General features: G+C 41.0%; 1 protein-coding gene across 1 annotated transcript in view; it reads left to right on the top strand.

Annotated features, from left to right (window-relative positions):
• ABCB10 (ATP binding cassette subfamily B member 10) overlaps window positions 1-13,563 on the top strand; it is a 35,006-nt gene extending 21,443 nt beyond the window's left edge. The window contains exons 7-13 of the mRNA XM_004426884.3: window positions 1,289-1,384; window positions 2,635-2,844; window positions 4,952-5,031; window positions 6,251-6,431; window positions 9,072-9,115; window positions 10,873-10,907; window positions 11,685-13,563. Of these exons, the coding sequence (XP_004426941.3) occupies window positions 1,289-1,384; window positions 2,635-2,844; window positions 4,952-5,031; window positions 6,251-6,431; window positions 9,072-9,115; window positions 10,873-10,907; window positions 11,685-11,916 (878 nt within the window). The 3' untranslated portion in view covers window positions 11,917-13,563. The remainder of the gene's footprint in view (window positions 1-1,288; window positions 1,385-2,634; window positions 2,845-4,951; window positions 5,032-6,250; window positions 6,432-9,071; window positions 9,116-10,872; window positions 10,908-11,684) is intronic.
• The last annotated feature ends 419 nt before the right edge of the window (window positions 13,564-13,982 follow it).

Raw genomic sequence — 13,982 nt, 5'->3', positions numbered from 1 at the left:
TCTTCTTTGGTGAGGTGTCTGTTCAGGTCTTTTGCCCATTTTGTAATCAGATTGTTTTCTTATTGTTCAGTTTTCAGAATTCTTTGTATATTTTAGATACCAGTCTCTTATCAAACGTCTTTTGCAAATATTTTCTCCCAGTCTGTGTCTTGCCTTCTCATTCTCTTGACAGTGTCTTTCGCAGAGCAGAAGTTTTTAAATGTAATGAAGTCTAACTTATCAGTTTTTCCTTTCATGGATCGTGCTTTCGTTATTATGTCTAAAAAGTCATCACTGAACCCACGGTCATTTAGGTTTTCTCCTATGTTGTCTTCTAGGAGTTTTATAGTTCTGTGTTGTACATTTAAGTCTATGATTCATTTTGAGTTAGTTTTTGAGAAGGGTGTAAGATCTGTGTCTAGATTCATTTTTCGCCTGTGGCTGTCCAGTTCTTCCAGCTCCGTTTGTTGAAAAGACTGTCCTTGCTCCATTGTGTTGCCTTTGCTCTTTTGTCAAAGATCAGTTGACTATATTTATGTGGGTCTGTCCCTGCCCAATGCATTTTTAATTCAATCTGAAGGTTTCAGTCCACTGTATCTTGCACAAATATCCATGAATATATGCACAAATATACCTTAGAAAGAATATTTGAATTGTATTGTTTCAGCTTCCTCACTGACGGAAAGTGTTATAAATGTATGTTCTGACAGTTGATATGGACCAGTGTACTTGGAGTTTGTTTGTTTTAAGTCATTAATTAAATCACAGTTCAAAGGTGACTTTAAGAAGAGATTGTTGGAATATTTAACATTACCAAATTCCTTTTCAGTTTTTAGGATAGTGAAAGTTGTATTTGTTGAGTGCCTGAAAGGGAGGTTTGATTTTGTGGATATGAATTTAAAATGAATATTGGGATATTTTATATTCCTTTAAAGTATGGAATGAGCATTATATTTTATTTGTATTGCTATGTTTTTGACTAGGTAGACTTTCTCTGTAACACTGTGATTTTAATTCAGTGGTTGATTAGTATGACTATATGCATTTGTAAATTCCCTGATCAAACATTAAATCCTTATTAGAAATCAATGAAATTGGAGGAGGAGAAGCTAGAGGAAAATAAGGGTATGAGACAGAAGGAATTCTGAATATGGATTCCCAGGTAGCTGCCTCAAATCCTTTTTTGGAAATAACCAATTTTATATTAAAAGCAAGTTATTGTTACTGTTCCCAGAGGGATGGGAGCGCCAGGTGGCAGTTCCCTGGTACTAGTGATGGATGTGTTTATGGCTTTGCTTCTTGTTCTCAGGTCTGAGCTCTTTCTACTCGGAGCTGATGAAAGGATTGGGTGCTGGGGGACGCCTCTGGGAGCTCCTTGAGAGAGAGCCTGAGGTTCCTTTTAATGGTAGGTCTGAAATGGGTTTGTTCTTTGCTGGGATTAAACAAATGTGGCTTTGGACAGGTAGACCAGCTCCCTGCCCTACCTGTGAAGGACGAAAATGACGAGGATGTCATCCCTGCCACATGGCAGGGACAGGGTCATCAGAGGGGCAGGCAGTGAGGGAGGAAAGACAGTTTCCGGGCGCTGCTGCAGGGCCTGAGGATGTCCCTGGAAGCGTGGAGGCTGACCACGCAGTGTGCTGTCCACTGTTTACCCCCTGCAGGTGATTTGTTACCACCGATGGCAGGAGGGAAGCGAATGCAGTCCAGGGGTGCAAATAGGAAGGGTCCGGCCAGTCCACCAGCTTTGTCTTCCTTAGTGACCCTGATGTTTTTGGTTAGGAGGGAGTGTGGCAGGAGGAAAGAAAGAGGGATCACACATATCAAAGCCTCTAAATTTCTTGGCTTTTGGGGGTGGGGTGAGGGAGGCTGGTACTAACCGGCTAGAGCTGGCTCCTTTATCAACAGCTTCCCTGGAAGGTAGTAGTCGGAGCTGTGTGGCCTGGGCCAAGGAGTGCAGGCTCAGGAGAAGTGGCTGTGAGCAGCGACCACTGCCAGCCACTCACTGACTCCCAGGACATTGTCGGTCAGCCCAGGTCAATAAGTGAACACCCAGTATTCTCCAGTATGATAGGCTGGAGGAAATAAGCCCAACTGAGTGAGATTGAGCAGCTTCTTGCCAAGTCAGTAGTGAGGTAACACTGGGACAGAACAGACCTCTGACCCCCTCTAGCTCCGTGGCAGTTGTGCAACGCCCACCTGTTTATCATCATTCTCTGAGGACATTTATTTAGAGTAGATAAGATAAACCCTGGACCAAGGGAGTTACAGAGGCAGTGGCATAGGGAGAAGGCGCTTGGGTTTGAAGCCTGGCTGCTGCAAGGCTGGAAGCTGCCTCCACTGCTCGTCAGCTTAGGCACGTTGTTGTCTCTGAGCCTCAGTGTCCTGTCAGTAAAATGTGGACAGTCACTTCTACCTCTCAGGTCTGGGAGAATCAAACAAGACCGCTTAGGTACAGTGCCTTGGACAGAGTTGGGGCAGGGCAGGCCCCGGTAAGTGTTAGACAGAGGCCCCTTCCTGACTTTCCCGTGAAGAGCTCATACTCCAGGACTAGCTGTGCTGGGGCCGTCACCTATGGTCAGACAAGTGGGAGAACTGAGTTCGGCTGGGAGTTTGATCTTTGCCTTAAGTAATAAGGGTTCCGTCTTGTTTCAGAGGGGGTCATTTTGAACAAGAAGAGTTTCCAGGGTTCTTTGGAGTTTAAGAATGTGCACTTCGCCTATCCAGCTCGCCCGGAGGTACCCATATTCCAGGATTTCAGCCTTTCTATCCCATCGGGATCCGTCACAGCACTGGTTGGCCCGAGTGGTTCTGGCAAGTCAACAGTGGTTTCCCTCCTGCTGAGACTGTATGACCCCATTTCTGGTGAGTGGTTCACCACATGGTAGGATGGGAGGACTCCCCTGAGCCCTTTTCCTCCTGTGTCCTGAGAGAGTATCATATTAGGCCAAGACCTTGTAATGCGAGAGTTCTGCGTGCCTGAGGGTTTCTTCCCAGGAAAGAAATCCCTTAAACAAGTGTCACCTTTAGGGGTATGACAGCTCGTACAGAAGCCCCGTCAGGCGTTTTGTATATTTCATGTCTGACCTCTTCAAGTCCAGAGTGACTTCCTGAATTCTACCTACTCATCTCCCATGCTGGTGTCTCCTTCTGATGCGCCCCCGTCCTGGGAAGGGGCGGGGGAGGCTGCTCAGCAACTACAAGAAGGTGCCTCCTGTGGAGTAAGTACCCCTCTGTGCCCACTACCAAGCTTGTGTGGGACCCGAGGAGCTCCCTAGAAGCCCTCTGACTGCTTCTGCCCGTGAGCTGCTCGGGCGTCTGTGCACAAACGGGTCATTTGGTGGTCAGTGATTCACTTCCGTGTGACTGCTCCATTGAAGCTACTTTGAGGTAGTGGAGATTTTCTTAATGGATTTTCCTCATTCTGGTTTTTATTTTATTTTTAATTGGATTATAGCATCTTTTTAGAGCAAAGAACATATTATTTTACTTCTTTATATCCTCTTTTTTATTGAGATATAATTATTATATTAGTTATATATATAGTTATATTGAGATATAAATATTATATTAGTTTCAAATTGTACAACATAATGATTCGATATTTGTATATATTGAGAAATGATCACCACGGTTTGTTAATAGCCGTTACTACACGTAGATACAAAGTTTATATCCTTCTTTATATCAGAGCCTGGAGTAGATATTCCATATATATTGATTTAATTTTGGATTGAGAAAACAATGATGTTGCTCAGAAAGAAAACAACTGTTAATAAAAATCAAATCATGAATTTAAAAAGAATATGTCTTTTGGTCTTTGTACCTGTGCTTTTTGGTTAAAACAATACGAGAGCTGGTTATGTGCTGGATAATTATTTGACTCACAGATTCTGACCCTCAGAATCACCAGCTGTGTTAAAATGGATGTTATTACACTGCCTCTGGAGTCACTGTCTTGGTTCACTCTCTATTTTCTAGAAAATTCTGAGTTTAGAAAAATCCTAGTGAGGAGGATGCAAATCAGATCCCACTATTGAGTCTGTAGTTTCTTCATCACAGTGAATAGATCAAGGAGGAAAGAAATGACACGTCAATTCCTGCCTGTAAGGCACTTGCACATTTAAGTCAAAGACCTCAAGTTTTTGCCAGTTTATGAAAATCTACAACTGGCTTGTATAATTCCACACTGATAACTGAAAAGAAATGGCATTTCCTATGTTAGTCACTATCGTCATCGTCACCAAGCATTGCTGAGTTCCCTCAGTGTGTAGAATTATTTCTGTTACCTAAGGTCACAGTTACATCTGGTTATTTAAAAGCTCTGCCGCAGTATCAGTCAGATTCTTGGTTGCAAGTAACAGATTCTCCACCTAAGTTTATGCAGGAAGGGATATTTTAAGGAGTAATAAAAGAGCTCAGAAATCACTGGCAGGGTTGAACTTCCAGGACACCTCCCAGAACTTCACCACAGAACCAAGCCTTCAAGGTAGTTGCTGATGCTGACATGATCAGGACGCTGCCGGATTAGGCAGCCACTGTCATGGGCACCAGCTTCAGAACTGTGACACCTCTGCCGATATTTGTGCCAGCAAGTGGACACCTCCCCTCATTTTGCCCCTCTCTCACCTCTCTTCCGAGTCAAAGCTTTGCACAGGTGCATCTTCTTGTGGAGCCTGAGTCACTCTAGGGACACTCTCTGCGACCTCTGCAGGAAGGGGATCTGGGTGGGTGAACCCGAGGGCTGGTCAGCTCGCCACTGCAGGGAGAGTAGACATGGACGATCCAGAAAGTCCCTTTTAGCTCTGAAATTCTGTGGAATATGTTGGTTTTAGATTCTGTTTGGAGATTTTGAGTATACTTTTATTCTTTAAAGAACTGAGTCTGGAATTTTCCCACCAGATCCTCTCTATGTTTACATTAGTCATTGGCCCCATGATGCTCAGTGACTCTCTCCTTTCCTCTCTCTAAGGAACTATCAGTCTCGATGGCCATGATATCCGTCAGCTAAATCCAGTCTGGCTGAGATCCAAGATTGGGACAGTGAATCAGGTAGGAGGAGAGGGCACCATTTCTGTGTTACTCTTTCTCTTAAAATTGCTTTTGTCATTTGTTTTCTTCTTGGTCTTGAACCTCTCAAAAAAAAGGAATGAGAATTTTCCAGATGTATTAAACCAATCTCACATGGCAGGTTATTTAGGTTTGTAAATAGTGCTGTTTCCCAAAGACCTTAAACACTTGAACCAGGTGAAGCACTGACTTTTTATCAAAAGCTGGGGACCAACATGATTTTGTAAGCAGGTAGTCTAGAGGATGGGGAGAAAATGATATAACTTGTTAGCTTCTACTGACTCTTCCCCAGTTCCCATTTTCATTACCAGCACAGTCTACTGTTTTGCATAATAGGTTTCAGGGACAAGTGAGCAAAGACTATGGCAAGAGCCAGAGTCTCCTTGCAAAGAGGTTGTGGATTTCAAGGCAGAATATCGATGTAATATGGTCGCTTTGATGAGGCTGTTTTCATAAGACCATTTGGTGCAGCGAAATTTTGACACGGCTGTTTATATTTTTCTTACCAGGCTATGTGCACAGCAGAGAAACCTGAACTCCCCTCATTTCTGAGCCTCTCCCTCTAATGAGCTTCCCCTCAGACCCTACCCTCCCCCCACTCCACTGGGTGAGGGGCCAGCAGGGCAGTTTTGGGGGTTGCTTCGTAGTGTAAGGATATCAGTGGTGCATATTATTTAGGGATGGAGAAAAGAAGCTGGAAGTTTATTTGCTTTTTAGGACCATTCCACAAGGTTCTGTCAGATGTCATGTTCTCATCTGGTTTGTGTCTATTTCAAAAAGTAATGGATAGAGTTGCATTCCCCCTTTGTCCTAAGTGGGAGGCAGGCAGCTGGAAAATGCAGATGGGCTTGGGGTCTTCCAGTGCCTTTCAATTCCTCAGGGAGGGAACTTGAATTACAAAGTGCCTACTGTATGCCAGGCACTGTGTGGGTACCTGCTGTGGGATCTCATGTCCTTCAGTGTGGTGGGAACTACAGATGAAGTCAATCCTGTTTGTGGTAAAATATGAATTTTTTAAAAGTCTACTGGGTGAATTTATGGAGAATGAGGAAGTAGAACCAAGAAAATAGTATATATTCTTTGGGAGCAATTTAATAGTTTCTTAGATGTAAGAACAGTACTAAGCTCCACTGTATTTATTAGACATACTTGAAGTCTGTTTTGAAATTTGCAATGAATATTTTTTATTTCCAATTTGTAGGAACCAATTTTGTTTTCTTGCTCGATTGCTGAGAACATTGCTTATGGTGCAGACGACCCTTCTTTGGTGACTGCTGAGCAGGTAGAGAAAGTGGCTGATGTAGCCAATGCCGCTGCTTTCATCCGAAATTTCCCTCAGGGATTCCATACGGTGGTTGGAGAAAAGGGCGTGCTCCTTTCAGGTACCTTTTTGTTACAGTTTTTTAGCAAAAACTCTGTACTCCAAAGAACTCTCCAAACATTTTATATTGCAGTATTATTTTCTAATTAGGCTCTTATCTCTAGAGTCGATGAAATTAGCCTTTCCCCTTTCTAAAATCCCTTTTGTGTGTGGACAGCTCTCCAGGTTCCTTCACTTTCTACCCTAGAAGTGTTCCCAGATTCCCGCTGAGTGTCCCGCTGAGTCATACTCAGCCACAGCAGCTTTTTTCTCGTCTGAGAAAAGATGTGTTTGGCAACTCGAGATTGTCAAAAGTTGTAGAAAATGAGGCAGATACAGGGCGGCAGGATGATTTGTCCAGGGAGGCAAGGACTGTGATTCAGGAACAGAATCAGGAACAGAGATTGAAAGAGTTCCTTATTCCCCACATTGACTTTATATGTTAGACCGTGGGTCAACAGACTTTTTCTATAAAGGGCCAGAGAGTAAGTATTTTAGGTTTTATGGGCCACATGTGGTCTCTGTCACATATTCTTTGTTGGGTGTTTTTTAACAACCCTTTCCAAGTACAAGAAGCCCTCTCAGCTTGAGGGCCATGACAAACAGCCCTGGTCCAGAGTGGCCCACAGCGTCGTTTGCCGTGCCCGGTACTAGACGAATGGAGGACGTACAGTCGCGGCACAGTCACTATTCCCTGTGACATCAGAGCACATCTAGTGGATGGTAGTGCATTATGGGTGCCGCATTTTTGGGAGGGAAAGACAAAACTTATTTTCTATTGCTTTAGAGTGCAAAAGTGGGACCAATGAGTAGAACATAAAGAGAAATAGATTTTTGGTTAACAAAGACGTTTTTTCAATACAAATGTTGAAATGTGCTCCCTTCCACGATGAGCTCTGTGTCACTGGAAGTGTCTGAGCAGAGGAAGTCAGAGTGAAGGCTGCCAGGCTGGACAAGAGCAATAGTCCCTTCCAACTCCAAACTTTTTGCTTGAAGTTAGACCACAGAAAATTTAACACAAAAAGTGTTTTAAGTTTATTGTGTATGATTTTTTTAAACTATAGGCACTAGAGGAGAAAATGTTTTTGATAGATTTGGAAAGTTGCAGGGGTAGAGTCGCACATTGCTGTGGAAAAGTGAACTGCTCCCACATCTCTGAGACACGTCCTTGGGCAGAGAACCAGCTTAAGCTGCTCCTGCTGAAGTTCTTGAGCACTGAGGCGAGGGCCTGGGAGCCACCTGCACTCTGTCCCACGAGCACATCACCTTCCCCCTCGGAACAGATTCCACGTGTCCTTCCCTCTACCGGGATTCTCACGCTCCATTTCAGAGTGAAATAACCAAAGGTTTCAATCCACACGTGCTTTCTGGGAGACAGAAGGACATCTAGCATAGATTCCCAGTGCACTGATTGGCACTGAGGATTTCTCAGAGCTGACCAGAGCCCTCAGCTGGCTCTGCCCACCTCCCTCAGAGCACTCAGGCCCCCTCAGCACGCAATGTTCGGAGAGAAAGGGCCTTCCCTGCTTCCCCCATTGTGAGCACGGGGTTGCGTATTTGAGGACAGCTTTTAGCAGCACCGCACATTTCAGCTGTAAATGACGGACTTCTTTTAGATGAAATGATATGATGTCTAGCAATTACTATCAATAAGGATGTTCAGCCAATAAAATCAACTGAAAAGGAGTGTTTTCACCACCAAAAATGGAACTAAGTTTTCTAAACTAAGTTGGAAGGAGCGAGTCCTGAGTACCGCTGAGACTTGAGCAGTTCTAAGTTAGTAACAAGTTGTGTCCCTGAGGAAAGGGGATGGGGGGTGAGACAGAGCCGAGGCGGGGGAGTGTCACAGACTTGCTGCTTACCTCCGTCTGTCCTGTCTACATTGCCCCCACTCCCACCCCCCAGTTGGCTCCCTTGCTTTTAGTAGAATTTGAGTTTCAAAAAGCTGGGGTTAGAGTGGCCTACTCTATTTGTTACCCCAGTTTCATACATATACAAGAACTACTATATGTGCCAGTTGTTCCCTGGGGCAGGGCAAAGAAGAGAATGAGACGGGAATGGAAGGTGTCAAGAGCAGTGGTCTGAGGTTCAACAGTAGAATCACAAATCCCAGCATCACTGATGCCCTTTGCTCCCATCCGTTTCATGTATGTTCAGAAACCTGTAAATATCTTGCGTGTCTGGTTTCCTTGCTACATTGGTTATTCTGTTAGGGGGGCAGTATGTGTAGTGGTTAAAAGCATAGCCCTTCACACTGTGTAGGGTCAGACCTCAGCTCTGCCACTTACCAACTGTGGGACCTTGGACAGGTTATTCTGTGCCTCAGTTTTTCTTCTATAAAAAGGGAATAATGACAGTATCTACTGTATAGGATTTTTTTTTAAGATTAAATGTGATAATACATGTAATGCATTTAGAAAATGCCTGGTGCATAGAAACTCTGCAATAAATGTTAGCTATGACAATAATTGTTGTTATTGTTAATTTTGAGGTCAGTGAGGAGACAGTATATTTAAAAAACAGGTTTCTGTTCTACCATCTGTCCCAGCTATGACTAACTGGAAGAAGCTACCTTCAGATTGCCACATGGCTTGTCAGAAAAGCCTATTACCAAGAATCTTTGTTAAGACTTTCAATTTAAAAAATATATTGTCATTGTCAGGTGGGCAGAAACAGCGGATTGCAATTGCCCGTGCTCTGCTTAAGGTAAGCCTGAAGCCACTTGGCTGGGTTTTTTTGTTATTGTTTTTAATTAGGGTCCTTGCAATTTTAATTTACTATTTTTTTCTGCCCCTTCCCTTTTTTTTTTTTGGAGGGGACAGTAGGTATATGGTTGATAGTTATGGTGAAAGATGAGTTGAGAGTTCCACCGAGTGCATGTCGTGCAAATTTAACAAGTATATCTTGGATATTAGGATCCCAGTACTGTGCTAGGGTTGTCAGAGGAGAAAAGCTTAACACATGGACCTCCCATCAAGAAGCATACAGTCTTAACCAGTGAAACAGTGATTATGTCAAAGTATCAAAACAATAAGTACACTTACTTGTATAATCTGTAATCAACTGCTAAACTGAATAGTACGGATTTGACATACTGGACTCCTCAGAGGAGAGGGAAAAGCCATTTCAGCTGAAAGTCGTAGACATTGGGTTTTTTAGGAAATGATAACCTTCCCCTTTGTCATATAACTATTCTCCTCAGATTTATAGGTGATTTTTTAAAAAACAGCTTTGTTGAAGCATAACTTACATACCATAAAATTCACCAGTTTTAAATGTACTTTTCAGTGATTTTTAGTAAATTTGCAGAGTTGTTCTCAACCATTGCACAATTCAATTTTGGAACACTTCTATCACAGCTGTTAATAAAAAGATCCCTTGCAGCCATTTTCAGTCTTTCCACATTCCCACCCCAAGCCCACCACTGATCTACTTTCAAATGTCTGTCCATATTTGCCTTTCTGGACATTTGAGGTAGATAGAATCAGACAAGTTGTGGCCTTTTCCCTCTGGCATCTTCTACTAGTGTAAGGTCTTTGCAGTTCCTCCATGTTGAGGCCCGTGTTAGTACTTTATCCCTTTCTGTTGCTGAGTAGTAGTCCTTTGTATGGATATACCACAGTTTATCTGTTCACCAGTTGATGACCATTTGGGTTGTTTCCAGCTTGGGGCTATTGTGGCTAGTACTGCTCTGAATGAATGGTGTATAAGTTTTTGTGTGGACATATGTTTCATTTCTTGTGGACAGATTCCTAGGGAAAGCTAGAATTTAATGTTATGTACATCAGCTAACTCTTATTTTTTCTCAGTTTTAAGGGATACTCCTAACTAAACTATAAGCAGGACCTTGAGAGTCTAATCTCTATCTCACTTGCTTTAGATCCCCGCCTCACACTGTTAGTTGACTGACCAGCAGGGTAAAACTACTATAAACAATACCCAGTCCGATGATTACTGTGATAATGGTTTAAAATCATCTCTAACTCTTCCATGTATGTGCTTATCTCAGAAACTTATGAGTTTGTGTTTTTCTCTTTCTGTAGCAGCTTTATTGTGATATAATCCTCATCCTATATAATTCACCCACTTAAAGTGTACAATTCAGTGGGTTTTAGTGTATTCATAGTTGCACATCCGTCACCATAATCAATTTTAGAACATTTTCATCACCGCAGAAAGAGACCCTATTCCCTTTAGCAGTCACGCACACACCCCTCCCTATTTCCCCATTGATCACAGCCCCACTAATCTACTCCTGTCTCTATAGATGTGCCTATTCTGGACATTTCGTATGAAGTCATACAATATGTGGCATTTTGTGTCTGGCTTCTTTCACATAGCAGGATGTTTTCAAGGTTCATTCATGTTGTTTCATGTATCAGTACTTCATTTCTTTTTATTATTGAGAGTTTGTGTTTTTCTAATAAAATTATGTTTTCTTTTTAATGTTTTTCCTTCTTCAGAATCCCAAAATTCTTCTACTAGATGAAGCAACCAGGTGAGGATATCTTAATACTATGTGTAATTGTATTAAGCCAAATTCTTCCTTTACCAAAAACGTATTATTCTGTACTTCAAAGTGATACAGCTTAAAAATGCCTTTTTCCCCCTTACACTTTAAAGTGACCAAGTCTGAATTAATAATGGGAGGCAGTGGGAGGCACTAGATAGGCTAAGTCATGAATTGAGGGTCCTAGTTCCAATCCAGATACGTTTGTGATGACTCCCTGATCACTCTAATCAGCAGCTGTGCAGAATGCTGTTCTGCTTACGTGACAGTAGTTCTATGGAAGTCAAAGGTCCCAAGCTTCTTTTTAATAGTATCTTTATAATATAAAATGTATATAGTAGACCCAAGAAGTTGCAATTTTGATCATAATAAAAAGTCACTGCTGGGGCCGGCCCCGTGGCATAGCGGTCAAGTGCATGCTCTCTGCTGGGGTTCGGCAGCTGGGGTTCGGATCCCGGGCGCGCACCGACACACTGCTTGTCAGGCCATGCTGTGGCGGCGTTCCATATAAAGTGGAGGAAGATGGGCACGGATGTTAGCTCAGGGCCAGTCTTCCTCAGCAAAAAGAAGAGGATTGGCATGGATGTTAGCTCAGGGCTGATCTTCCTCTCACACACACACACACACACACTCTAAATAAATAAATATTAAAAAAAAAAAGTCACTGCTATTGAAGGGCCACTGTATGTATAACAGGAAATATATGAGTATACAGTATGTGTGGCACTGACATCTTTGCTTTCTCACATGGGTTTCCCTTTTAAGTGCACTGGATGCTGAAAATGAGTACCTTGTACAAGAAGCTCTAGATCGACTAATGGAAGGAAGAACAGTGTTAATTATTGCCCATCGTTTGTCTACCATTAAGAATGCTAATATGGTGGCTGTTCTTGACCAAGGAAAAATTACTGAATGTGGGAAACATGAAGAACTGCTTTCAAAACCAGATGGGATATACAGAAAATTAATGAACAAACAAAGTTTTATTTTAGCATAAAGAAGCAATTACTGGTAAACCGAATATAAAGACTTTAAAGCAAAACAGCATTGCAGGAAAAAAAAAACTTGACACAGTATGAAACCTGTAAATCATACAAGTTATTTGAAATATGCCTATTTTTTCCAAAGTGTAAAATATTGTTTTGAGATGTACCTATTCTCAAGAACTTTTTATTCAGTTTTAATAATTGTAACTTTCTAAATGTCTATAGCACTGAAGTTATTTTCAGGTTTTGTACTTTCTTTTATCTTGGAATATTTTAATTAATATAGCATGGAACCTCATTTTTTTTTTTTAACCTGCTGTAATAAATTGAAGCTGTTGTCAAATGACAACTTTTAAAAGGGAATTATAAATAAAAAGCCTAATTATTTTAGGCCAGTTTGCCAATCACTGTGTAATTCTCTTGGTAGTATTCTACCTACTTTGGGTCTGATTTTACTAGGTAATGTAATAGAAGATGAAAATCTAACTCTTTTTTTGTCCCAATAATCTCATGAGGCAAACCTGACTAATATGCATACAGAAATAGTTAATGTCACATGGCCAGAAGGGGACATTTATATTACCCATCTCCTGTGTCTTCAAAGGTGTGAGAGTTTAGGAGTGTGTTCCTCTGGGATGAGACTGTGTTTGGATGTGTGCAGTTTTCAACATTTTGGCACATGAGAGCTTGATGAGTTTTAAAAAGGGGAGAAGCCCCATCCTTTGAATAGGAAAACTTCTATTTTCATTATTCACATATTTGTTTTCTGTGACTACTTTGGGAAGTGAGGCATGAAATGCCAAATATTATCAAGAAAGGTGGAAAAATTAATTTTATATTTAAGTTTTCTAAAGGCATGTATTTTGAAAATTATCTTTTAAAAATATAGAATTCTTAGCCAAATTTTACAGCTTTTTATTAGGTAAATACTTTTGAAATTTCATTCAATGAGGCTAAAATCCAAATAATATAACTGTAATTTTCGACCTTAAAACATCTGAAGAAAGTTTAGAATTCTTGCTATTCTACAGAATATCAAGAAACCTTAAGAACTTGTCACTCTTCTGAAAAGAGCACAATAACGCTTTTTCTTTTATTCCATAAATTCCTAAAGTAATGCTGACAACCAGTGGATTTGCCATATTTCATATTAGTGCTGTTAATTTGCTGTTGTCTCAAGAAAAAGTGCTTTTTCTACATTGATGATGCCAGAACCTAAGCAGTAACTATGTTGATGTAATTAAAATGGAAGATTTCTCATGTACTAAGTATTCATTAGTTCCCTGATTATACTGGAAAAAGAAACCACTATTTCATGATAAGCATGGAATATTTCATTCTACATAGGGGAATTTTTTAATGAATAAAATGAATTCAGTGAATGAATGAACTCATTGTTCTTTAAATCATTAACAGTACCTCTGTGACAATCATTTTAACGAGCTTTACTTGTATTCTTTATACAGTTTGCTATTATGGTGTGGTTCTCAGCAGACGAAACACAATTACAAGGTTGAATCTGGGGGAAATCTCTTTGTGCCATAGAAGCATTTACAAAATTGAATTTGATCATTATATTTTATTTTCTAATACAAGATGTTCAATTGTGTCTTTAGGTAACATTTTATATCATGGATTAAAATTTATAGTGAACTTCAGCTGTGTCTGTCACTTCTTGTAAAACTTTTTACTACATTCAGTAGTAGAATTGGCTAGAATTTGGCTATAGAGACTCAGAAATAAAGAAAAAACTAACATTACAAATATAGAAAAGTGAGTAGTAAATACAAGTTCCATGTTTCTCCTCCTTATCTAAGATAGTTAATGCCCTCATTTGTTTACTATTTATAAACATTCTGTTTAGTTGCTTCAGTTCAGTAAATAAGTATCCCCTACCCCCACCATGGATAAGGAACTGTGCTCTTGTCTGGCACAGTATCTGCCCCCAGGGGTCTTCTAGTTTAGAAAGGAAGGTAAGGCAGACACAAATTAACTACAAGAGGATAGCTCAGTATCACAGAGGTGTTGTTGGTAACACTGTGTTTGGTACCACGTTTTTGTTTCCAGAGTGTTTGCG

This window comes from Ceratotherium simum, chromosome 6 (genome assembly GCF_057802395.1).
Source record: "Ceratotherium simum simum isolate JZ-2026a chromosome 6, ASM5780239v1, whole genome shotgun sequence".
Classification (NCBI taxonomy): Eukaryota; Metazoa; Chordata; class Mammalia; order Perissodactyla; family Rhinocerotidae; genus Ceratotherium; species Ceratotherium simum.
This window is presented reverse-complemented; position numbering and strand designations above follow the sequence as displayed.